The sequence below is a fragment of the Myotis yumanensis genome, unplaced genomic scaffold (genome assembly GCF_028538775.1).
Source record: "Myotis yumanensis isolate MYYU_CA2020_CCGP unplaced genomic scaffold, mMyoYum1.0.hap1 SCAF_17, whole genome shotgun sequence".
NCBI classification, from domain to species: domain Eukaryota; kingdom Metazoa; phylum Chordata; class Mammalia; order Chiroptera; family Vespertilionidae; genus Myotis; species Myotis yumanensis.
In genome coordinates, this window is record NW_027223768.1 from 36,394,066 (window position 1) to 36,418,054 (window position 23,989).

At 42.6% G+C, this 23,989-nt stretch overlaps 1 protein-coding gene across 1 annotated transcript in view; it reads left to right on the top strand.

Annotated features, from left to right (window-relative positions):
* The window catches only part of SLAMF1 (signaling lymphocytic activation molecule family member 1), a 46,682-nt gene extending 32,375 nt beyond the window's left edge, over positions 1-14,307 (top strand). Inside the window, exons 5-7 of the mRNA XM_070395780.1 lie at positions 1,779-1,852; positions 11,400-11,492; positions 13,134-14,307. Coding sequence (XP_070251881.1) covers positions 1,779-1,852; positions 11,400-11,492; positions 13,134-13,184 — 218 coding nt within the window. The 3' untranslated portion in view covers positions 13,185-14,307. The remainder of the gene's footprint in view (positions 1-1,778; positions 1,853-11,399; positions 11,493-13,133) is intronic.
* The last annotated feature ends 9,682 nt before the right edge of the window (positions 14,308-23,989 follow it).

Genomic DNA, 23,989 nt, shown 5'->3' on the forward strand with positions numbered 1-23,989 from the left:
GCCCATGCCCACCCGAGAAAATCAGACATTGACATTCCTTTAATTCTTTGAGCTTCTCCAGTGGCTGCCCATCATTTCCTCCCCAAGGATCACACCCTCTTTCTCTTCCACAGAAAAGTATACCTCTCCTAAGTGGAATTCCCTCAGAGACATGCTCCTAGTTTTTTAAGACAAAAATTCATTGTTGTTCAAACAAAGGTGCCCTAAAAAATAAGTGTGCCCTAAAGACTTGGTGTCATTTCCTCTGGGTCGGGTCTCCATAGCCTCTGCCAAATAGGCCTCCATGTTTTCGTGTGTTACTTTCCCTCCATCCTTCTCACTGCTACACGATGCATGCAAAGAATGCCATGAAACATTAGAAAGGGTGAGGGAGGTGAGAAAGATCCTCAACACATTGTAAGTGAAAAGGTTAAGAGAAGCGTGTATGGAATGACCCCATTTGCATACAAAATACCTATATAACTACAGCAAATGTCCAGGACTGCACTGTCTCATATGGTAGTCACTAGCCACGTGTGGCTTTTTAAATTTAAATTAATTAGAATAGAATTGAATTTATAATTCAGTCCTTGAAAACTGGGGTCTGTTCTTTATTTGTTCTCCGACAGCACCTAGGACAGTGCTAGGTGGGCACTTCTAACTTTGCAATCATTCATAGATTTGAACTGAAAGGATATATTATAGTTAACCACAGTTCAAATGCTCAATAGCCACCTGTGGCTACCTATTAGACTGCAGACATGAAGCCTTTTCATCATCACAGGAAATTCTATTGCACAGAGCTGGTCTGGAAGGATAGAAATCAAACTGTTAAAAACGATTATTTCTGAGAATGAAATTGCACAGCTTAATGAGGTAGAGGGATATCATTTTTATTCTATACAACTTTTAAAATATTTTTTATTGATTTCAGGGTGGAAAAGAGAAGGAGAGAGAGAGATAGGAACATCAATAATGAGAGAGAATCATTGATCAGCTGCCTCCTGCATGCCCTCTACTGGGGATTGACCCTGCAACCCGGGCATGTGCCCTGACTGGGATCCAACTGGGACCTCCTGGTTTATAGGTCGACATTCAACCACTGAGCCATGCCGGCAGGCTTACTCTATTTCCTGTTGGTAGGCAATAGAATGACATTATAACTTTATTTTCTAAGGAATCTCAGGAGCACTAACCTACTTATAGTCCCTCCCCTTCACATACACATCAAGTCCCACTGAAACAGGGAGGCAAGGAAGCTGTGAGTGAAGCAGAAGGTTATGAGCTGAAGAATACAAGAATAAAAGGCATAAATAACTCACTCTGCCCTTTAAAAACTTAGGATCCTGTTAAAAAACCAGATACTCACATCAAAAAATAAAGATTAAAATAATTTATGACACTTAACGTGAATTGGGAATTTACTATTTGCCATGCCGGCAGGCTTACTCTATACAATTTTTATTTTTGTAACGAGAATGGATTATTTCTATAATTTTAAAAAGTTTAATATTCTAAACACTTCACAAGTCATATCTCATATTGTCATCACAACAGCCCTGTGAGGCAGGTGTTTCAACCCATTTCACAGGCAGGAAAATAGGCCCAGGGAGTTCAAGTAACTAACCTAATGCCATATGACAGCTGTCGGGGGGGATGGGGGGTAGGGAGGAGGACTCAGTGCTTTGTTCCCATGGTGCTCTTAGGGAACATTGGTACACAATAAGGGGGGGGGGGGGGGGCGGGAGGGTTCATGCTGGGGACCAGAGGGAGATAACTCTACGGTTTCTTTTCTCCAGGTAAGACAGACCATTACCAGCCAACAGTGGAAGAAAAAAGTCTTACTATCTATGCCCAAGTCCAGAAATCAGGTGTAAGTTCTATACTTTCTTTTTCTGGGGTGTTTCCTACGGCTTCCTGCCAGTTCACCATGCATTTCTGACATTCACAGTCCTCCGTGGGTTCTGAAGCAGGGGAAGTTAAAGGAGCAGAAGTCAAGAGCTGAAAGGATACTAGCTTCAGTGTCAGATGGGACTATTTGTTAGCGAAATAACAGAAAATACCGGGTAATCTTCTGGTCATCTGTTTCTTCACAGGAAAAAAAAAGGGAAGTTAGAAAGACATGACATGTGACTCCTTCCAGCTCACACGCATTCTAGGAGTCTACCGTCCCAGGTTATGAAACTCTCTCCTTTTCTAGGATAAAAGGTGCAGGCGTGAGGAGAGTGGAACAGGATTAGGAAAGCAATTGTGTGACAGGTTGAACTGGTCCACCTTTAGAAGTTTGCAAAGTGCCAAAGTGCCAAAGTGCCAAGGAAGGGAGGATTCTGGCTCAACAGGGGTGAAGAGATGGACGATGCTACGTAGGCTGAAAATGAAAGAAAGCAAAACTGTGATGGTTGGACTGAGACAGCAGAGAGGGATAAAGAAATTAGAGTTATGATGACGTTGAGCAGATGTTAAGAGGGGGATTACAGGGATCGTGATTAGCTATTATGATATTACTAGAGGCCTGGTGCACAAAAATTTGTGCACTCGGGGGGAGGGGGAGTCCCTCAGCCCGGCCTGTGCCCTCTCGCAGTCTGGGACCCCTCGGGGGTGACCACTTGCTGGCTTAGGCCTGCTCCCCGGGGGATTGGGCCTGAGATGGCAATCAGACATCCCTCTGGCAGCCTGGCAGCCCTCGGGGGATGTCCACTTGCCAGCGGGGAGCAGGCCTAAACTGCAGTCGGACATCCTTAGCGCTGCTGAGGAGGCAGGAGAGGCTCCCACCATCACTGCTGTACTGACAGCCGTCAGCGTGGCTTGTGGCTAAGCAGAGCTCCCCCCAGTGAGAGCGCACTGACCACCAGAGGACAGCTCCTGCATTGAGCATCTGCCCCCTGGTGGTCAGTGTGTGTCATAGTGACCAGTCATTCCCAGTCCTTCTGCTGTTAGAGTTTGTTTAGCTTCTATAATCGCAACATTGTTGCATCCGAAGCTCAGAGCTGGGCTGTGGCAGGCGGGGAACCTTGGCTTCCTCCGTCACTGGAGCAAGCAAGCCTCATGTTCGCTTCAGCTGCGTGGCTGCCGGCCGCCATCTTGGCTGACAGTTAATTTGCATATCTCACTGATTAGCCAATGGGAAGGGTAGCGAATTAACGGTTAATTACCATGCTTGTCTATTATTAGATAGGATAGTTTTTCCGACATGAAAACAATTCTAGGTGATAGGCCAGTATCTGGTCATTCAGAGTTGACTGGAAAGCAAACTCTGGAGTAAGGGATATAAAGGCAAAGGGATCTTTGATTAGTACGTTGGGAAATTGCATCAGATGAAAATAAATGCAGTTCTGATAACCAGAGATGAACTTTTGGACAAAGCTCTTGTTTCTGCTGTCCTCTAGTGGCCCGGAGGGTTTATTACACAGGCCACGACAACCACTGAGAACCATCCTCCGTTTAAATATATTAGAGTCCCAACAGCAACCTCCACTCTTGCATTTATACATTTAGGTAACCAGGTTCAGCTTTATCATGGTGCCTTCCCTATCTATTCCATGCAGTAAGCACCCCTCTTTCTACTGTATAAAGTATGGCATAGATACCAAAAGTGCACAATGTATGTGTCAGCTCAATGAGTTACCCCATCTTAATATCTAGTAAAGCAAATCCTCCTACCTTGTTTTTCTTTAAGAGTTTCTGACCATTTATATGTATTTTAGAATCAACTTCTCAAGTATCACAAAAAGGGAAAAAAATCCTACCAGGATTGCACTGAATCTACAGATCTATTTGAGGAGAAATTATATCTTGCAGTATCGAGTCTCCCTAATACCATAAAACTATTACTCATATAAAGGAACAGAACATTGGCAGCAACCCCCGGCCCTCCTGGTGCCCCTCCCAATCACTAACTTCTCACTCTTCCCCTAAGATATCACTATCCTGATTTCTGAAACTATAATTTAGTTTTCTCTCTTTTTCTCTTGATTTTATGAAAATGAAATCCTATGGTATCTTTCCTCTTGTTTGATTTCTTTTGCTCAATATTACCTTTATGATATTCATACATGTCTTTGAGCTTAGATATAATACATTCATTTTCCTTGTTTTATAGATGTCAATGCATGACTATACTAGTTTATTTATCCAGTTGACTATTGATGAACATTTGGATTATTTCCAGTGTGAGGCTACTATAAAAATGGCACTATGGCCAAAACCGGTTTGGCTCAGTGGATAGAGCGTCGGCCTGCGGACTGAAAGGTCCCAGGTTCAATTCTGGTCAAGGGCATGTACCTGGGTTGCGGGCACATCCCCAGTAGGAGATGTGCAGGAAGCAGCTGATCGATGTTTCTCTCTCATCGATGTTTCTAACTCTCTATCTCTCTCCCTTCCTCTCTGTGAAAAATCAATAAAATATAAAAAAAAAATGGCACTATGAACACTCATACATATGTCTCTCTCTTGGTAGACATGTGCACATATTTTTGTATGGTATACACCTAGAAGTAGAATTGCTGAATCATAGAGTATGCATATCTTTAAATTTACTAGATAAAGCCAGACTGTTTTTTCAAAGTGGGTGTAACAACTTACTTTTCTATCAGATATTTTGAGCAGATATGAAGAGGGAGGCTAAAGGGATTATGATTAGCCATTATGATATTACTAGAGGCCCAGTGCACGGATTTGTGCATGGGTGGGGTCCCTCAGCCTGGCCTGCAGGGATCAGGCTGAAATCAGCTCTCCAACATCCCCCGAGGGGTCCCAGATTGCTAGAGGGCACAGGCCAGGCCAAGAGACCCTACTAGTGCATGATCAGGGCAGGAAGGGAGGGCTCCAGGGCATTCCAGCCCATCTTGCCCAGTCCCGATAGACCAGACCCTAGCAGCAAGCTAACCTGTCAGAGCATCTGCCCCCTAGTGGTCAGTGTGCATCATAGCAACAGTCGAACGAACTGTCAGACACTTAGCATATTACGCTTTTATTATATAGGATAGTTATAAGAATTTCAGTTGCTATACATTATAATCAAAATTTGGTATTATTAGTCTTTCAAATTTTAGTTATTCTGTGGATTTTTATGGTTTTATTTTGCGTTCCCCTCATTATTAAGGAAGTTGAAAAGCTTCCCATATGTTTATTGCCCATATTAATACTATCCTCTTTCTTAAAGTGCTAATAAATCTCTAGCCCATTTTCTTTTGAGTTCCAGACTTTTTTTTTTTTATGGATTAGTAAAGCTCTTAAATATTTTTACCATTTTGGCAGTTATATGTTAACAAATACCTTCATTCATTCTGTGGCTTGCCTTTGCAATTTCCCAGAGATGCCTTTTGATGAGGACAATTTCTTTCCATTTTTTGTTTTTTAGTGTAGAGCATTTAGTAATCTCTTTCTTTATAGGTAGCACTTTTTATGTTCTGTTTGAGGAATCTTTCTCTCCTTCCAGGTAATGAAGATATTCTACCATCTTCTTAAAGGTGTATGGTTTATCTTTCTCATTTATTCTGTTATGTACCTGAAAATGATTTTTGGAGTAGAGTGTAAGATGGGTTAACTTTCATTTTTTTCCCCGTGTGCATAGCCTATTGACCATTTATCAAAAAGATTGTCCTTGCCCACTACAGTGCCACCTTCATCATAGACCAAGGGCCATATATGTGTAAATCTATTTTAAGGTTGTCTGTTCTGCTCCATTGGTCTATTTGTTTATCCTTGCACAAGTCCTGCACCATCTTTACAAATCTGTGATTACTGATTTATCATAAGTTTGAGATCTGGTAAAATGAGTTTTCTCACTTGTTCCTGTTCTTCTGCAAGAGCTCTTGGCTATTTTGGGTCTTTTTTATTTTTTTACTGTTTATTTTATTTTATTTTTTAGTTGAATTTATTGGGGTGGCATTGGTTCACAAATTCATACAGGTTTCAAGCTCAATAAAACATCATCTGCACACTGCGTGCACCCACTGCCCCAAGCAAAGTCTTATTTCTTCCCCATTTCCCCTGCCCTTTGCCCACCTCCACCTATGCCACAACCCCTTTCCACCTATCACCACGCTGTTGTCTGTGTCTATATATTTTTTTAATTCAGTTTGTTGAGTTCCACCTAAGAATCCTGCTGAAATTTTAATTAGTACTGCAGTGACCAATTTGAGGAGACCAAACATATTTATAGAGCTAAGTCATTAAACTAAAAAGATTATATAGACTTTTCTTTATTTCGGTCTTGATTTCTGTAAGTGATGTTTTATAATTTTTTGCATGAGAGTAGTTGTACATTCTTCATAATCTGTTATTTGGCATTTGAGCATTTGATGTTTTGGGATACTATGAGCAATGTTATCTTTTAAAAAAATTTTTATTTTCTGTTTATTACTGATATATAAGAATACAATTAATTTTTATATATTAACCTTATATTTGCAACATTGCTAAATCATTTATAAACTGCAGACATTTATCTATAGATGATTTTGGAATTTTTTTCTGTACACAATTGTGCCCCCTATAAAAAAATTACAGTTTTTATTTTTCATTTTCAATTCACATAACTTCCTTTTTCTTGCTCTGTTTTATTGGCTGAGACATCCCACACAATGCTAAATGGAAGTGATAACAATGGTATCCTTGCATGGTCCCAAACTCAAAAGAAAAATGTTCAATATCTTACCATTAAATATGATTTTTGCTGAACATTGTTTGTAGCTGTATTTTTATCTGATTAAGAATATTCTTCTCGCCCTGGCCAGTGTGCTCAGTGGTTAGAGTGTCAGCCACACACTGAAGGGTCTCTAGTTCGATTTCCAGTCAAAGGCATGTACCTGGGTTGCAGCTTCGATCCCTGGCCCCAGTCAGGGTGTGTGCGGGAGGCAACCAATCTGTGTCTTTCTTACATCAATGTTTCTTTCTCTCTCTCTCTCTCCCTTCCTCACTCCCTCCCTCCACTCTCTCTAAAATCAATGAAAAAAATATCTTCTGGTAAGGATTATCAACAACACAAAAGAATTTCTCTTCACACTATGTAAAAAATTATAAAGTAAATCAAGCAGTTATTTAAGACCAATCTGTGTACATTTGCTATTTTAAATATTAGCAATAATTAAAATGTATAAAAATGTTGCCCATGAGAGAGAAATACTATCCATGTGCTTAAATTTAAAATAGGTAATTGAATAAGAGGTTTAGAATTATCAGGTATGTTTACAATTGTGGGAACATGAGAGACATGAAGAACTAGTCACATTGACATTTCAAATTAAAATTCTAAGTTGTTAAACAATTGAATGCTCTGAAGAGAATGAAGCACTGAAAATTCCTGAATGTGGTTTAAAACCTTTGAAGAGTATAATTTCCCAGAAATTATTAAAATTTGCTTGAATAGAATAAGATTTATAAGCCTGGACAGAAAGGAGGCATTTGGATTTAACTTGGATACATTGAATATTAATTTTAAAATTAATACAAATTAAAAAATAAGAACAAAAAATATTCTCTCCTAATCCTGGTCTGCTAAGACAGTTTATCAAGGATTAATTGATGTTGAATTTTATCAACCCTCTGCACCTGTTGATATAATCTTATGATTTTGAAAAATTTATCTTTTGTATTTATCTACTGAACTACACCAATTTGCAAAGATTAAACCAACTTTGTATTCCTGGAATAGAAGCAATTTAGTCTGGTCCTTTTTGCCAGATTTTATTTGCTAATACTTTAGGATTTTTTTCTGTTTATGTTTCTGAATGAAATTGGTCTGCATTTTTTTTTCTTTCTTGTAATGGTTGTGTTATCAAGAGTATGCTAACCTCACAAAATAAGCGAGGGTGTGTTGGTGCCCTAGTGCTACTGTAACAGCTACAAACTTGGTGACTTAAAACAACGAAAATTTCTTCTCTAACAGCTCTGAAGGCCTGGAGTCCACAGGAAGGGGTCAGTGGGCCTGGCTCCTGCTGAGGCCCTGGGGGAGTCTTTCCTTGCTTCTTCCAGCTTCTGGTGGCTCCGGGGACTCCCTGGCATTTGTTGGCTTGTAGCTACATCACTCCAATGTCTGCATCCATCTTCACAGAACTTTCCTCTCTCTGTCTCTCTGTGGCTTCTCCTTTTCTGTCTCTTTGTAAAGATACTTATCACTGGATTTAAGACCTACTCTAATCAAACATGACCTCATTTGGAAATTATCACCGTAACTATATCTACAAAGATCCTATCCCAAACAAGGTCACATTTGAGATTCTGGGTGAATCTATTTTGGGGAAGCGGGCCACAATTCAACTCATTACAGGATGTATGTCCTTCTTGTTATTCTTTGGAAATGTTTGGGTACAATTTAAATATTTGGCAGGACTCAGGGGTGAAGCCAGGGGTTTCTTTGAGAAGATATTTAAATTATATTTTTATTATTTAATTTGCCTATTAAACAAATTTTTTTTCTATCTTTTATTGGTTACCCTAGAAATAAGGAAATGCATCCTTGACTGATCAAAGTCTAAATGTATTTCCTTCCTGGGCAATACTTTAACTTCACCTTTATTTATTTTTTTTAACTCCATCTTTAAGTACACCTCTTGATTCATGTTCCTTTTGGGTCATTATTTTAATTTCATATATGTTTTAAACATACAAGACTTATCCACATCTTTATAGTGTTTTTTTTCACATTTACAATGCCTATGTGATATTCTATAAAGATTGTGATAACATGGACAATTATCCACATTTACTAATATTTCCTTTGTTCTTCTTTTTAATGGCTATTTAATACCCTCATAAAGGCTATAACAACATAGAAAACTCTTTACCAAATAAATGTCTGCTGTCTGCTAGGGACTCTTATAGGTCTTATCAGGGCTAGCACCTTGCACAGTTCCAGGGGATAGCGTTCATAAAGAATGTGGGTATAATGCGCATTATTTTTGCAAATAATCAAGTTTCTTGCAAATAATGCTTCCTGGAGTTGTGCCCTAACTGAAGGCTTCAAGATGCAAAAAGGTACTAAGCTATTACACCCATGTTTAAAAAAATCCCCTAAGCCTAGATAAAAATCCTGAAGAGAAATCTAACAACCTGCTAACCACATTGTGTTAAAGTGATGAAACTATGTGTGTTTCCACTATACTTTTCTCTTCTTCCTAAACTTTCTAGTGAGATGTGAAAAGCTACGTTCTTTGCCTTCTCCCCATGCCTCTAAGTCAGGTCATAGAAGCGTCCCCCCAGGCCGTCAGACAGGCAGGTGTTGCTTCTGTTGATCAAGGTCTCTTAAATCGTTTTACATTCTTCTTGTGCATCTCATTATTGCAAGTAATTCTTCCTTAAATTCAGAATTTCTCCAAAATTCAGCATCTACAAATTGTATGGGATCTTGGAAGTCATCTATTTGAACCATGCAATTACTGTTTGAATTACTTTCTACAACATTACTTTCAAAGTGTTGGCTATCTTCCTTTTACTAAAATATAATCTCAGACCAACCATTAGCAGCATCACTTGGGACCTTATTAGAAATGCAGAATCCCAGGCCCCACCCCAGACCTTCTGAAATAGAACCAGCCTCCTAAGAAAATCCCTAGGTAGCCCTAGCCAGTTTGGCTCAGTGGATAGAGCATCGGCCTGTGGACTGAAGGATTCCAGGTTCAATTCCAATCAAAGGCATATGCCTGGGTTGCAGGCTCAATCTCCAGTAGAGGGCATGCAGGAAGTAGCCAATCAATGGTTCTCTCTCATCATTGATGTTTCTATCTCTCTCTCCCTCTCCCTTCCTCTCTGAAATCAATAATAATCAATAAAAAAAGAAAGAAAATCCCCAGGTAAACCATAGGTACATTGAAGCATGAGAAGCCCTGAGCCACCCAAGCATTTTCAATGCAATTGCCTCCCAATGCAATTCATCCCACATTTGAGCACCTTTCATTTTAGAAAAATCTTTATTACATTGCACAAAAGATTTCCCTAAAATTCCAACCTGGGTTTAAGCCTGAAGGACTCTACATGACAAACCCGATTTCTCTTCTACATGGCAGCTCATCAAAACACATGAAGAGACAGATCATGTTCCACCTGGAACCTTTTCTCCTTCAGTAACCTTTTCCAGTTCCTTACCTCTCCCTTAAGGTGACGAGATTCTAAGTTCTCTCCCATTAAAAGCCATGTGCTTCAGTTTCGAGCCTTGCTCTATATCAGGAAAAGTGGAGAGTAGCATTCGTCTACACCAGAGTACCCTACGTCCTTGCTGAACAGGTGACCTCCCTGGCACAAAATATGTCATCTCCCTCTTACAGGGTTGTGGTCACAATGTACCCTCCCACTGACTTCATCCTGGTATTGTAGATTGTAAGCCATTCAAAGTGACACCAGCACTGTTTGGTGGGGAATGCAAAGAAATATAGCCAATTTCTCAAGGAATTGGTCGTCTATTTGGAGAAACAAAGTTTAACTATGAGTGTGTTATATTCAGCATACAGTTAAGTGCCTTAGTGTGTGGAGTAGATTTTAAATAACTGAGGAATTGGGGTAAAGGAGAGGTCATTGTAAGTTGGGCGACCGAAGGAGAAGGGTCTGATGGACAAGTGCTTGGTGGGCCTCCTGGCTTCAGTGCTTCCTGCATTGCACACATCAGGAAAGTACTAAACCGTTCCGGGCTTTGGCTTGTTCATCTGTGAAATGTGAGTGACAACCGTATTTAGCATACAGAGTGGTTGTGAGACAAATGAAAAGACACGTGAAGAACTTGGTAAACTTTAACACACATGTATGTGGTTATTATTAAGTTCCAAATTTCATACAGGAAACAGAAGTAAGGAAAAGCCGTGTTAGAGTGCGGGGATGGCATGAAGCAGGGGTCCTCAAACTACGGCCCGCGGGCCACATGCAAATGCGAATATTGTATTTGTTCCCGCTTTGCTTTTTTACTTCAAAATAAGATATGTGCAGTGTGCATAGGAATTTGTTCATAGTTTTTTTTTTTTAAACTATAATCCGGCCCTCCAACGGTCTGAGGGACAGTGAACTGGCCCCCTGTTTAAAAAGTTTGAGGACCCCTGGCATGAAGTCTGCGTGTAGTGGATGGTATGAGCCAGGCTCAAATACCATGAGACGGCCTTCTGTTCAGGTGTCCCAGTAAGGGCCACACCGATCTTGGCTCACTGTGAGGAAGGCCTTTCACGCATCTGGGAAGCACAAATGCTGGGTTAGGCTGGCACATGAGCGCTAAGGTGTCACTGTGGAGTGCAGGCAAGGCCCTAAGAATTGAGTTCCAGGGAATTTGGGGGAGAATTTCCACCTGGGGAAGGAGGCTGGACCAAATTATTCTCAGGAGTTTTCTAACTCAAAGCTTTTTGATTCTGTGCTTCTCGGTGGGGAATAACTCAGTGATAACTCCGTGGATGAGAAATAACTTTGCATTCAGCTAACTTCCTGCTTTATTTGCTTCTCTCTAGTCTGTTCAGAAGAAACCTGATCCCCTGCCCGCTCAGGACCCCTGCACCACCATTTACGTGGCTGCCACAGAGCCTGTCCCAGAGCCTGTCCAGGTGAGGCATCTCTGCAGAGAGGGAATCGGAGGAGAGGAAGGGGTGGGACGCCTGCAGAGCTGAAATGAAACAGAGGCCTGCAATGGACAAGCAGGCCCTCACAAGAAGGTAGCAAGGAGCAGTTGGGGCCTTGGTTGCAGGGCTTTCGGGAACCCCTCGTGGCTGCTCACGTGGATCACAGCTTCCTCTGCTCCCTCGTGTTTCTCAGAATCCAAGTATCTTTGTTAAAAAATAAAGATTCCTGGAGTTTTCCACTCAGGATTCGGTTCGATCAGGATGCCTATGGACAGCAACCAGGCAGCTACACATCTAAAAACAACATCCCTCGGGACCCAGATGCACCTTTAAGTTGGGGATTGCGCCCTAGCCAGTGTGGCTCAGTGGATAGAGCATTGGCCTGCGGACTGAAGGGTCCCAAGTTCGATTCTGGCCAAGGGCACATGCCTGGGTTGAGGGCTCAATCCCCAATGGGAGGCATGCAGGAGGCAGCCGATCAATGATTCCCTCTCATCATTGATGTTTCTATCTCTCGCTACCTCTTCCTTCCTCTCTGAAATCAATAAAAGGATATTTAAAAAAAAAAAAAAGTTTGGGGATTGCAGTTTGAGTCCAGGAGTCCTCAAGTCCAGCTGCGTAACAGAATCACCTGTCAAATGCCTGTGTCTGGGCTCCGTCCCGCCCGATTAAATAGGCACCTGATTCTATTTAATCAGAATATTTAGGGCCTGAGCGCTGCGTCCATATGGAACCCAGAAGAGAATGTGACGCGCAGCCCAGAATGAGCCTCGCCCATTCTACCCCGTCGCGAAATCCGCCTGGGGTTCATTTCACTGGACAGCAAGCTCTCCTTTTACTGAATGGACAGAAATCAGTTCCGGGCTGAAATGTTGGCTCTGGTTGTGCTCTATTAAATAAAGCGGTTTAGGAGACGGTGAGGGTTAAAAGGCCACAGACATGCCTACATGGACCCTCTTCTTCGAAGCTCTCACTGTACACATGCTCTGACTTCAAAATCTTTACAAAATCAAATTTAGAATGAAGTTCTCTGGGGAAAGAAAAACAGTGTGTTTCACATTTCCTAGAAAAACCTCCTGATTCTTCCCATTTCTGTCTCTTTCTTTCTCAGACGCTTGAATCTCCTCTCCCTGTACACGGTCTTTGCCCCAAATCCTCACCGCCTCCCCCTCCGTCTCTCCTGCCTGAACCACCAACCCTTTGTAAAGCTCAGGAATTTGGAATTCTCTTAGTTTCTCCAAACTGTGCCCCATGGGAGCAAGACAAATGGTTTCCCTCTCCTTCTAAGTCAGGAGAAGGGAAGAGAGCAAGGAGGGGAGGGCGCCAGGTTCTGGCCCTTAGATCCCCGGGACAGGTCTCCCCGTCTCCTGAGGGCAGGCGTCCGCTTGGAAGGAGCCATAGTCCGTCTTGCGAGCGGGACAGGCAGCTGGGGCTGAGTGCCACCTCCGACAGCGGTGCCTGACCTTGACAGACAGGCCCTGAGCCAGTCTCTGTGCTACAAGATTTCTGAGGCCCCTCCCTTTTCCTAAGCAGGGCTGTTTCTCTTCGTTCCTGTGAAGCTAGAGCCCGTCCCCCCACTCACAGACCCGTCCCCCCACTCACAGACGCCCTCTGTTTTGCCCCCAGGAGCCGAGCTCCATCACCGTCTACGCCAGTGTGACACTTCCAGAGAGCTGACACCACAGACCCAGCGAAGGGACTGGCAGAAGGAGGACGGAGGAGCCAAAAGAAACACTGAACTTGGCCCCAGGCCTCAAGTTCTTACGATACTCTACACACCTGCACTCCTCGGATCAGCTCCCTGGGGATGTCGCTTCCACACCCACCCGTGACAGGGACAAGCAAGGGAAGTTTCCCACGCACTTAGTCTGCTCTGCAGGGCACAGGCCCAGGACAGGTTTCCGTCTCTGTGGTGCAGCAGACGAATGATAATGCAAAGCCACGAGTCTAGACTTTCGGGTGTCTTGCTCTTCGCTGGGAGTGGATAAGGAAAGCCAAAGGCAGAAAGCCAGCACGTAGAGCTCGTAGCTCAGGCGCTGGCCAGCAGCAGAGCCCGGAACCGTTTCCACCCTGGCCGCCTGTTCTTGATTCTGGGAGCTGCTCCGGGTCACCAGGCAGGCCTGATCCAGGCTCTGTGCCTGAGGTTCTCTCTCTGGATGGGCAATGAAGGATGAGTTCCTTATTCTATGTAAAACACTGCGACAAAAGAAGCTAAAGAGTCAATAAACTGACAACATGGCTTTGAGGTCTCCGAGCTTTGAATAATGGAATGAAAATCATCTAAGATTCTTAAAAAGCATAGTTTTAAGAATGTGCAAATGGTGGGTGCTCAGATTTAAAGAAATGTGGCGAGTATTTGGTGGTGCTGTTACAAAGGAATTTGCGGTCATCAGAACTTATTTTAGGGTGATTTTTCACTTCCCCAAATTATTTTTAAATTCTAGTTCTCTGTTTGCTCCGTTGAGCAACAAATCTGGAGCTTCAGCTAAGACTTGTCAACCTTATTCTGAACTCGTTTTACTGCATCGGCCGCCTCACATCACCAGGGTCTCCAGCAGGAACTTCCTAACCCCTCGCGCTGAATCTATCCTGAAGTAGAAAATTAACATATTTCAGCCTCACAGTTTCAAGGAATTGAATGCTTAATAAATTGCAGGCTGCAGACAGAGAGCTTCTTTCATAAAGTCCTATTTTCTTCCTATTCTCTTGCTTTCAGACATTCCTTCCTCAATGGAAGCCCTTCCTCTTTCCGACAGGCACTTGTGTGACACTAAGAAAGCACCGGCTGTCTTCCAACCATGTCACGAGGGTCACCAACGTCTGGCTCAGAACGCGGAGGTCCTTGTCACCTTGTACCTCCTCTGTTCAGTCTATTCGTACTTTAGTTCTGCTGCTCGGTGTAGCTCATTCCCTGTTAGCGATTTTGGTAATAGAGTTCTTAGCTGTGATCGACAGAAACTGGTCTGGATTTTGTTTTAATATATTTTTATTCATTTCAGAGAGGAACGGAGAGGGGGAGAGAGAGAGAGAAACATCAATGATGAAAGAGAATCACTGATTGGCTGCCTCCCGGGCATGTGCCCTTGACCAGAATCAAACCCGGGACCCTTCAGTCCGCAGGCAATGCTCTACCCACTGAGCCAAACCGGCTAGGGCTGGATTTTTATTTCATTTTTTTAATGTAGAAAAGGATTCTACTGAAAAGATTTTGCAGGGGCTTCTGTAAAACCATCCTTTGAAAATGAGCAGGAAGTGGGAAGACATCGGCTGTGGCCAGGACCACAGCCCAAATCACAAACCCAGCTCAGGGATGGCAGTGCTGAGTACCAGTTGCTCCGCCGTTGTGGGCTCCACCACCCCCGCCCTACCTCCTACCTCCGCTGGACTGGAAACTCCTTCTGCTGTTGGCACTGGCTGAACCACAGTGACTGCTCCAGGGTCCTTATTCATCTCTCCACCTCTATTTTTTTTTCTTTTTTCTTTTTTAATATATTTTATTGATGTTTTACAGAGAGGAAGGGAGTGGGATAAAGAGTTAGAAACATCGATGAGAGAGAAACATCCATCAGCTGCCTCCTACACACTCCCCACTGAGGATGTGCCCGCAACCAAGGTACATGCCCTTGACCATAATCGAACCTGGGACCCATGAGTCCACAGGCTGACGCTCTATCCACTGAGCCAAACCGGTTAGGGCTACCTCTAATCCAGAGTCTGAGCCTGAGTGGCCAATCATAGGCCACTCACCCATGTTCTACTCCCAGGGAGGCTGGGAATTGAATACCTGCCATTTTCCACTTGCATAGGTGGGATCTGCCTCGTATGAGTCAGCAAATCCCCCAAACATAAGCAGTGGAATTTAAAGCTGGGCGAGCAAAGAAAGAGAAAAAAAAAGTCCACATCACCGTTGTCTAACCTCGGGCTGTCTGAGTAATCCCTCCTTTACAACTCGTGTCGTCCCAGCAGCTCCGTTTTCAGCACTTGGGTTTTTCCTGTGGCTAGATTCTACCTGCTGGAAGGGCAGGAGCAAAGGGGGAAAGGAGAGGCGAATCCCTCAGAGTTTCCTGTCTCAGATCAACACCTCACTGGGGAGGGGGGCCGTGTCTTGGTGTCTGTGCCATCCTTCCAATGACCGGGAAAGCAGACAGCCCCTCCCTGTTCCCCAAAGGCGAGCTGGAGCGTTCCTTTTCCTTGGGCTTAAAAAATAAAAGTAAAACTGATACTTCAGAGTCTGATTTCCCCGTGTTTCTTCTCTAATGTTGTTTCCTGAATGAGCGCATCTGAATTCTGGAGAACTCAGGAGGAAAAGACTCATTTTTCGTCTGAAGGGACTGCTGTTCAGCAGTACAACCTTGGATGATCTCAAACCTCTTGAATGACACTTTCTCTAGTTAAAGAACCCAGACGTGATTGGTAAAGGGTGCATTCGCTGACTGAGAAACCACCCATTACAGTAAGTGACTTCTCTTCCTGCAGTTCTTGTTTCTACCTCCAGGAAATGAAGAAAATACAGACAGTTCATCCAGGAAATTGTACTCGTGTCTTGTGATGCGACAGGATTCATGACACAGTAGCATGGCCAGACGTGCCGCATGGCCCTGTGTCTCTGTCGCTGTAGTTATGTAATACTGAAGGTGGCTGCTTTGACTGGATGAGCGGTGAGATGGTCCCTTCCCTAGGGGATGTGCCCTCCTCACCAAAGTCAGGAGCCCCCTTCCACATGAGAAGAGAACTGTGTTGAAAGGATTGTTTAACTTCTGTCACTGACAGAGGAATTGCCTTTCCCAGACTTCTTCAATTCCCCCTGTGGAGCAATGCAGAGCAGGGTTTCTCAACTGCAGCAGTGTGGACATTTTGGTCCAGATAATTGTTTTCATGGCTGCCCCATGCATCGCATGATGTCTAGCAGATGCCAGTAGCACATCCCCTGTCCCTGATCAAGACAATCAAAAATGTCTCCAGCCCTAACCGGTTTGACTCAGTGGATAGAGCGTCGGCCTGCGGACTCAAGGGTCCCAGGTTCGATTCCGGTCAAGGGCATGGACCTTGGTTGTGGGCACATCCCTAGTAGGGGGTGTGCAGGAGGCAGCTGATTGATGTTTCTCTCTCATCAACATTTCCAACTCTCTATCCTTCTTCCTTCCTCTCTGTAAAAAATCAATAAAATATATACATTTTTTAAAAATGTCTCTGGCCATTGCCAAATGTTTCCTGGTGGGGAAAATCTTCCCACTGACTGAGAATCTCGAATCTAAAACCATACTGACTATCTGGTGATCTTTGTGCAGACTAACTATACTTCTATATACCAACAAGTAGAGCTCTCAAACATCACATTTTTAAAAAATACATATTTTTTTTATTGATTTCAGAGAGGAAGGATGGAAGAGAGAGATAGAAACATCAATGATGAGAGAGAATCACTGATGGGCTGCCTCCTGCACACCCCACACTGGGGGATCAAGCCCACAACCTGGTCATGTGCTCTGACCGGGAATCAAACCATGACTTCTTGTTTGATAGGTCAACGTTCAACTACTGAGCCACGCCCGCCAGGCCAAAAATAACATTTTTTAAATCCACACCCAAGGATATGTTTAGAGAGAGGAAGGAGAAAGGGAGAGAGAAAGAGACATAGATATGAGAAAGACGATGTTCCAACCAACTGAGCCACCTGGCCAGGGCCAAAAAGCAGATTTTGAAAGCGGCCACCTGGTCACGTAAGCATGGCTTATACCTGCCAATGTTCCCAGGGTTATCTAAATATTAGAGTTGCCAGATAACTTTTTAAAAATATTGATGCCCAAACCCTACCTCAAACCCAAATGAAATCTTGGTTGAGTATATAGAACCACCAACTTAGAGACCCACCCCTTTCTCTAACTCCCTGGTTAAGCATCCCACAAGCCTCCCCTCAAATTCTCTCCCACAGCAGTTATGCATGCTCCATTGTGAAAAAGTTCCAAGGGGAACGTTATCGCACATTCTTCACAGAAAGGATTTTGTGAAGAATTCCATACAGCAACCACAAGAGGGAGCTGTGGCAATGCTGCAGTCCACCCCCCACATGTATCCACAACACTTCTCTTGCATCTGAAAGATGTCAAGGTGGGGGGGGGGGGGGGGGGGGGGGGGGGGGCGGGGGGGGGAGGGGGTGGACGACGACATATGTAATACTCTTTGTAATACTTTAAGCAATAAAACAAAATTTTAAAAAAATAAAAATTAAATTTAAAAAAGATGTGAACTTAGTCACAGACTTGCTGAAACTGCCTGGATTCTCATTAGTCCACAACACATACAAGCTGGAGGGAGAGTTGAACCCTCCCCTTAGACATAAGGAAACCCAGTGTGGGTTGATGACAGATTCTAATCAAAGTTAACTGCAGTAAGTTTATTTCACAGAAGATGCCTGGTTCTACTCAATGTTTCACTCATTCAACAAATAGTTATGTTCTTACTAAGTGGCAGAATGTGCCATCCAGTGGGAGAAACAAGGAATACAAGCAATTGAAATGTTATACGATAGGTAGACAACCACGTGATCTACTGGGGCTTGAATAACATTCCTGCCAGGTCCCGACACCCCATCCCTCACTCATGAGGAAGAGTGCATGAGCTGTTTTGTGAATTTGGGAAGATGAGCTGAACAAGCCCAACTCAGTCCCTTCTGAGCTCTCTCTCTCTCTTGGGACCAGTCTGTCTGTAAGATGCACATGTTCTTGTCTACTCACTCCTGCTCACAAGAGCGGGATGCCCTCTTACTGGGCACATGTCCTGGGATTGCCAGCTCGTTGTGGCCTCCTCCTTTTCCCCTTTCTCCTCTTTCCCTCCGCCTCTCTTCATCATCATTATAACAACACTAGTAGCCAACATTTATTGGCTGCTTGCTAAGTGCCAGCTATGGTCCTGAGTGCTAATCATGCATCAGCTCTCCTAATGCCACGTTTGCCAATCAGTTTCAACAATAATAGAGCTAACCCCATTTTTCCACCTTTATGACTTCTGTCTCTGTCAAAACTGTTTCCAAACTCAGAAGAAGAGCGGGTATCAATTATTGTCCCCTCCCCCAAATCCCACCACTTTCTCCAACTCCCTGGTTAAGCATCCTACAAGCCTCCCCTGAAATTCTCTCCCACCGCAGCTAGACATGTTCCATTGTTAAAAAGTTCCAGGCGGAAACTTATTGCACATTAAAATCCTCCTTCCTGAAACTTGCCTATTTTCATCCTGGTTCTTCTCTCTGAATAGTCTAATTCTTCTTCCATATGACGATTTTTCCAACATGTGCAAAGAACTGTCATTTCTATCTGACCTTTGATTGTGGACAAGTCACTTGACCTCCCAGTTCTCATGTCTTCACTAGTTTAAGTGAAATGCTGGGAAAGTGAACAAGATGATTTCTAAGGTCTCCTTTTCCTAAAATTGTATGGTTTCTAAGTCTCCTTCCCTTCAGTCATCTATCATATGAAGTTCCCCTTACATGCCCCTCCACTGTCCTGACGGTTCTCCTCTGAACACAATAGGGTTTGTCAATTCCTTTTCAAAATTGATTTAAGTCCAGTTGGTGTACCATATTATATTATTTTCAGGTACAATATAGTGATTCCACATTTATATGCCTTACGATGTAATCACTGCACTAAGTCTAGTAATCATCTGTCCCTGTGCTAAGTTATTACAATATTATTGACTATGTCCCTCTCGACCTTTTTCACCCCTCCCTGCCCTCCCCTCTGGCAACCATCAGTTGAGAAAGATAAATACCATATGATTTCACTTACATGTGGAATCTGAAAAACAAAAATAGACTCATAGGAAGAGAGATCAAATTGTCCATGCTTTTTGAAATCTGCTACTCAAGACTGAATTCTGCTTCCGATGTTAAATACACCAATGCGGACAAGGGTAGAATTATATTCCATGATATGAGAAATACGCAATCATTTTTGTTTTTAAGTTGGATTTCAGGTCCACGAAAATAGATTGATACAATTAATACCATGGTCCCCTTGGTCCATGTTTCATTTTTATTTTGTTCTATTTTCCCCTTCACAACACATCCCTATTTTCTTTCTGCTTCCCATTACCATGTCTTTGAATAGATACATTCTCATCTATCTCATGTGTGCCCTTTCAGTCCATTGTCTATACATTTGTGTGTGTGTGTGGGAGGGTATGTTTAAAGGTATATATGGATATCTAGAATTGTTTTCCAAGTTACGTATAGAGACATTCTGCTTCTCAGTTTTGTTTTGTATTTGTTGCTCAATATTGTATTTTTTTAGAGAACCTGGCTAGGCTGCTGATCAACTGAACGCTGTCTCCGTGTCATTCCTTCTTTGCTGACTCCGTCCACACCTTTGGGAATCCCTGGACCTGCTGGGGTTGGACCCCAACATTCAGAGAGGAAGGGAAAGGGAGAGAGAAACATCAATGATGAGAGAAACATCAATTATTGATTGGCTGCCTCTTGCATGCCTCCTACTGGGGATCAAGCCCACAACCCGGGCACGTGCCCTGACCAAGAATCGAACCGTGAACTCCTGATTCATAGGTTGGTGCTCAACCACTGAGCCTTGCCAGCCAGGGAACGTATACCTCTCTTTTAACAGTGGGCACAGTGTCTTTTACTAAGCAGAAAACTTAATTTGATATAGTCATCATTTCTTCCCTTTATTATTTGTAGGGATTTTATATCTTGGTTTAAAAAGTTTTCTTACTCTCAAGGTTATAAAGATATCCTTCTATATCATTATCTAATAGTTTAGTATATTCAATTATTTTTTTCACTTTATATTACATCTTGCAAATCTTTATTTTTTTGCCATTTAATCATTTTTTATTTTTTAATTACAGCTGACATACATTATTCTATTAGTTTCAGGGTTATACCCCAGTAATTTGACATTATATAACTTACTAAGTGATCATCCCAATAAACCTCACACCCATATGACACCATACATAGTAATTAGAATATTATTGACTATATTCCCCATGCTGTACTTTACATCCCATAACTATTCTGTAACAACTAATTTGTATTTCTTAATCCCTTCACCTTTTTCACACAACCCCCTAACCCCTCCCATCTGGCAACCATCAAAATGTTCTCTGTATCTACAAGTCTGTTTTTGTTGTGCTCGTTAGTTTATTTTGTTTTTTAGATTCAATTGTTGATAGATATATATTTATTGTTCATGTTTTTTATCTTTTTTGTTTTTTCTTTTTAAAGAAGACCTTTTACGATTTCATAAACTACTGGTTTGGTGGTGATGAACTTCTTTAGCTGTTTCTTGTCTGGGAAGCTCTTTAACTGTCCTTCCATTCTAAACTAGAGACCTGGTGCACAAATTCATGTACCAGTGGGGTCCCTCCGCCTGGCCTGCAGGATCGAGCCAAAATGGGCTCTCTGACATCCCCTGAGGGGTCCTAGACTGCGAGAGGGTGCAGGCCAGGCCAAGGGACCACACCAGTGTAGGATCAGGGCCAGGGAGGGATACAGGAGGTTGGCCAGCCTGGGAGGGACCACAGGAGGGCTCCAGGGCATGTCCAACCCATTTTGCTTAGTCCCAATGGGCTGGACCCCAGCAGCAAGCTAACCTATTGGCCGGAGCATCTGCCCCCTGGTGGTCAGTGCAAGTCATAGCAAGCGGTTGAGTGGCCTCAGCATATCCTTAGCATATTACACTTTGATTGGTTGAACGGCCAACCAGATGACTGGACACTTAGCAATTAGGCTTTTATTATATAGGATGATAGCTTTGGTGGGTAGAGTAATCTTGGTTATAGGTCCTTGCTTTTCACCACTTTGAATATTTCTTGCCAATCCCTTCTAGCCTACAAAGTTTCTATTGAGAAATCAACCAACAGTTATGGGTGCTCTCTTGTAGGTAACTAACTACTTTTCTTTTGCTGCTTTTAAGAATCTCTCTTTGGCTCTAACTGATTTGGCTCAGTGGATAGAGCATCGGCCTGCGAACTGAAGGGCTCTGGGTTTGATTCCGGTCAAGGGCACATGCCAGGGTTGTGGGCTTGATCCCCAGTGGAATGCTTGCAGGAGGCAGCCAATCAATGATTCTCTCTCATCATTGATGTTTCTATCTCTCTCTTCCTCTCCCTTCCTCTCTAAAATCAATAAAAAATATATTTTTAAAAAAATCTCTCTTTGTCTTTACCCTTTTGAATTTGAATTACAATGTTTTTTAGTGTGGGTCTCTTTGGGTTCATCTTGTTTGGGACTTTCTGCCCTTCCTGGATTTCTCTGTTTATTTCCTTCACCAGGTAAGGGGAGCTTTCTCACTAGGAAATCCCTTCCTAGTGCCACTTTCTCAGCAAAATTCTGGAAAGAATGGACATTATTGGGCAAACAATTTGTTTTTGCTTCAGAAGCTCTTCTAGATTTCAGCCTGTCTTATCAGCCCATACTATCATGTACATTTCATCAACTTTGTCCTTCTTCTCAAGGTCTCTGTTTACAGCAGGCTCTCTCTTCTATTGGTCTGTACCCAGACCAGCCTCCTGCCCCAGGTCTTTTTTTTTTTTTTTTAATCTTTATTGCTGAAAGTATTACAGATGCCCCTTACAATTGTTTTTCCATTGACCCTCTCCATTGCACACCTGTTCCTCCCAGGCCTTCACCACACAATTGTTTGTGTCCACGGGCTATACGTTGTTGATTTGTTGATGATCAGCATTCTGACAAGTTTGAGGAAATACCTTATTGTCATTTTAATTTGCATCTCTTAGATGATTAGTGATTTTGAGCATTTTTTTATATGTCTCTTTGCCTTCTGTGAATCCACTTTGGAGTAGTGTCTATTTAATTCCTTTCCCCATTTTTAAATTGGATTCTTTGTCTTCCTTTCATTGAGCTGTATGAGTTCCTTATATATGTGGGAAATTAACCACTTATCAGATGTATCATTGGCAAATATGTTCTCCCATGCAGTGGGCTCTCCTTTCATTTTGTTGATGGTTTCTTTTGTTGTGCAGAAGCTTTTTATTTTTATGTAGTCACTGTAATGTTTAATCTGAGATGTAAGATTTAATCTGACCGAAACCAATAAATTGACCAAGACAAGCATGGTAAGAGCAAAAGATCTCGTTTATTGAAAGCTCTCGAGTGAGGTCCTGTGGTCCGGGAGCACAGGCCAGGGGAGTCACACCCGCCTGTGCCTGGCAGAGCTTCTTTATGCTGCTGTTGGACCAATCAGGTTTATCTGCGGTAGCTGGTGGTGGGTGATTTATGAGCAGAAAGTTTGTACGGCTGCACCCTGGCCATCCTGAGAAGTCTCGGGTGGTCATTTATTGTCCATCAGGAAGCTAGCACAGCAAGATGTGAGCACAACTGTGACTTGGTGCTCTGGTGGGTCCCAGGGTGGCTGCTATTGTCCAGCAGGAAGTTAGCACAACTGTGGCTCGGTCATTCTGGGTTGTTTGTCCAACTCAACGGGTGGGATCGGGAAAGTCCCTATTTTCCCAGCCCCAGACCTTACAGTCACATTTATTTTCTCCTTAGTTTCCTTTGACCTAGGAGATGTATCCATAAACATATTGCTATGAAAGATGTCTGAGATTTTGCTGCCTATGGTTTCTTCTAAGATTCTTATGGTTTCACAACTTACATTTAAGTCTTTTACCTATTTTGAGTTTATTATTGTATGGTGTAAGTTGGTGATCTAGTTTTATTTTTTCACATGTACCTGTCCAATTTTCCCAACACCATTTATTGAACAGGCTATCTTGACTCCATTGTATGCTCTTGCCTCCTTTGTCAAATATCAATTGAGTGTAATGGCTTGGGTCAATTTCGTGGGTATCTGTTCTGTTCCATTGATCTACTATAAAGTGATATCTGGTATTGTGATTGCTCCAACATTGTTGTTCTTTCTCAAGATTGCTGTAGCTATTCGGGGCCTTTTTTGGTTCCATATAAATTTTTGGAGTATTGGTTCTAGATCTGTGAAATATGCTGTTGGTATTTTAATAGGGATTATGTTGAATATATAGATTGCTTTGGAAAGTATGAACATTTTAATAATGTTGATTCTACCAATCCATGAACAGAGTATATTCTTCCACTTGTTTTATCTTTCTCTATCTCCTTTTTCAAAGTCCTAGAGTTTATTGATTTTTTTGTTTTTTTGCACCCATACTTAGTTTTTAGTCTCTATATCATTTATTTCCATTCTGATCTTTATTATTTTCTTCCTTCTACTTACTCTGGGCTTTTATTTTTGTTCTCTTTCTAATTCTTTGAGTTGTAGAGTTAGTAGTGTTATGGGGTAGGGGACTGAGTCATGAAAAAGTTACAGAATGTTACAATGTTATAGAGTAAAAGGTTACGGAATGTGTTGAGGGGGGGAAATGAGACATGAGAAATTGAATGTGCTCTGAGGGAGAGGGGGGATGTATGAGTAAGAAGTGCGTCAGAGTCAGTGGAAGAAGGATTGTTAGATTGTCTTAGAAAAACAATG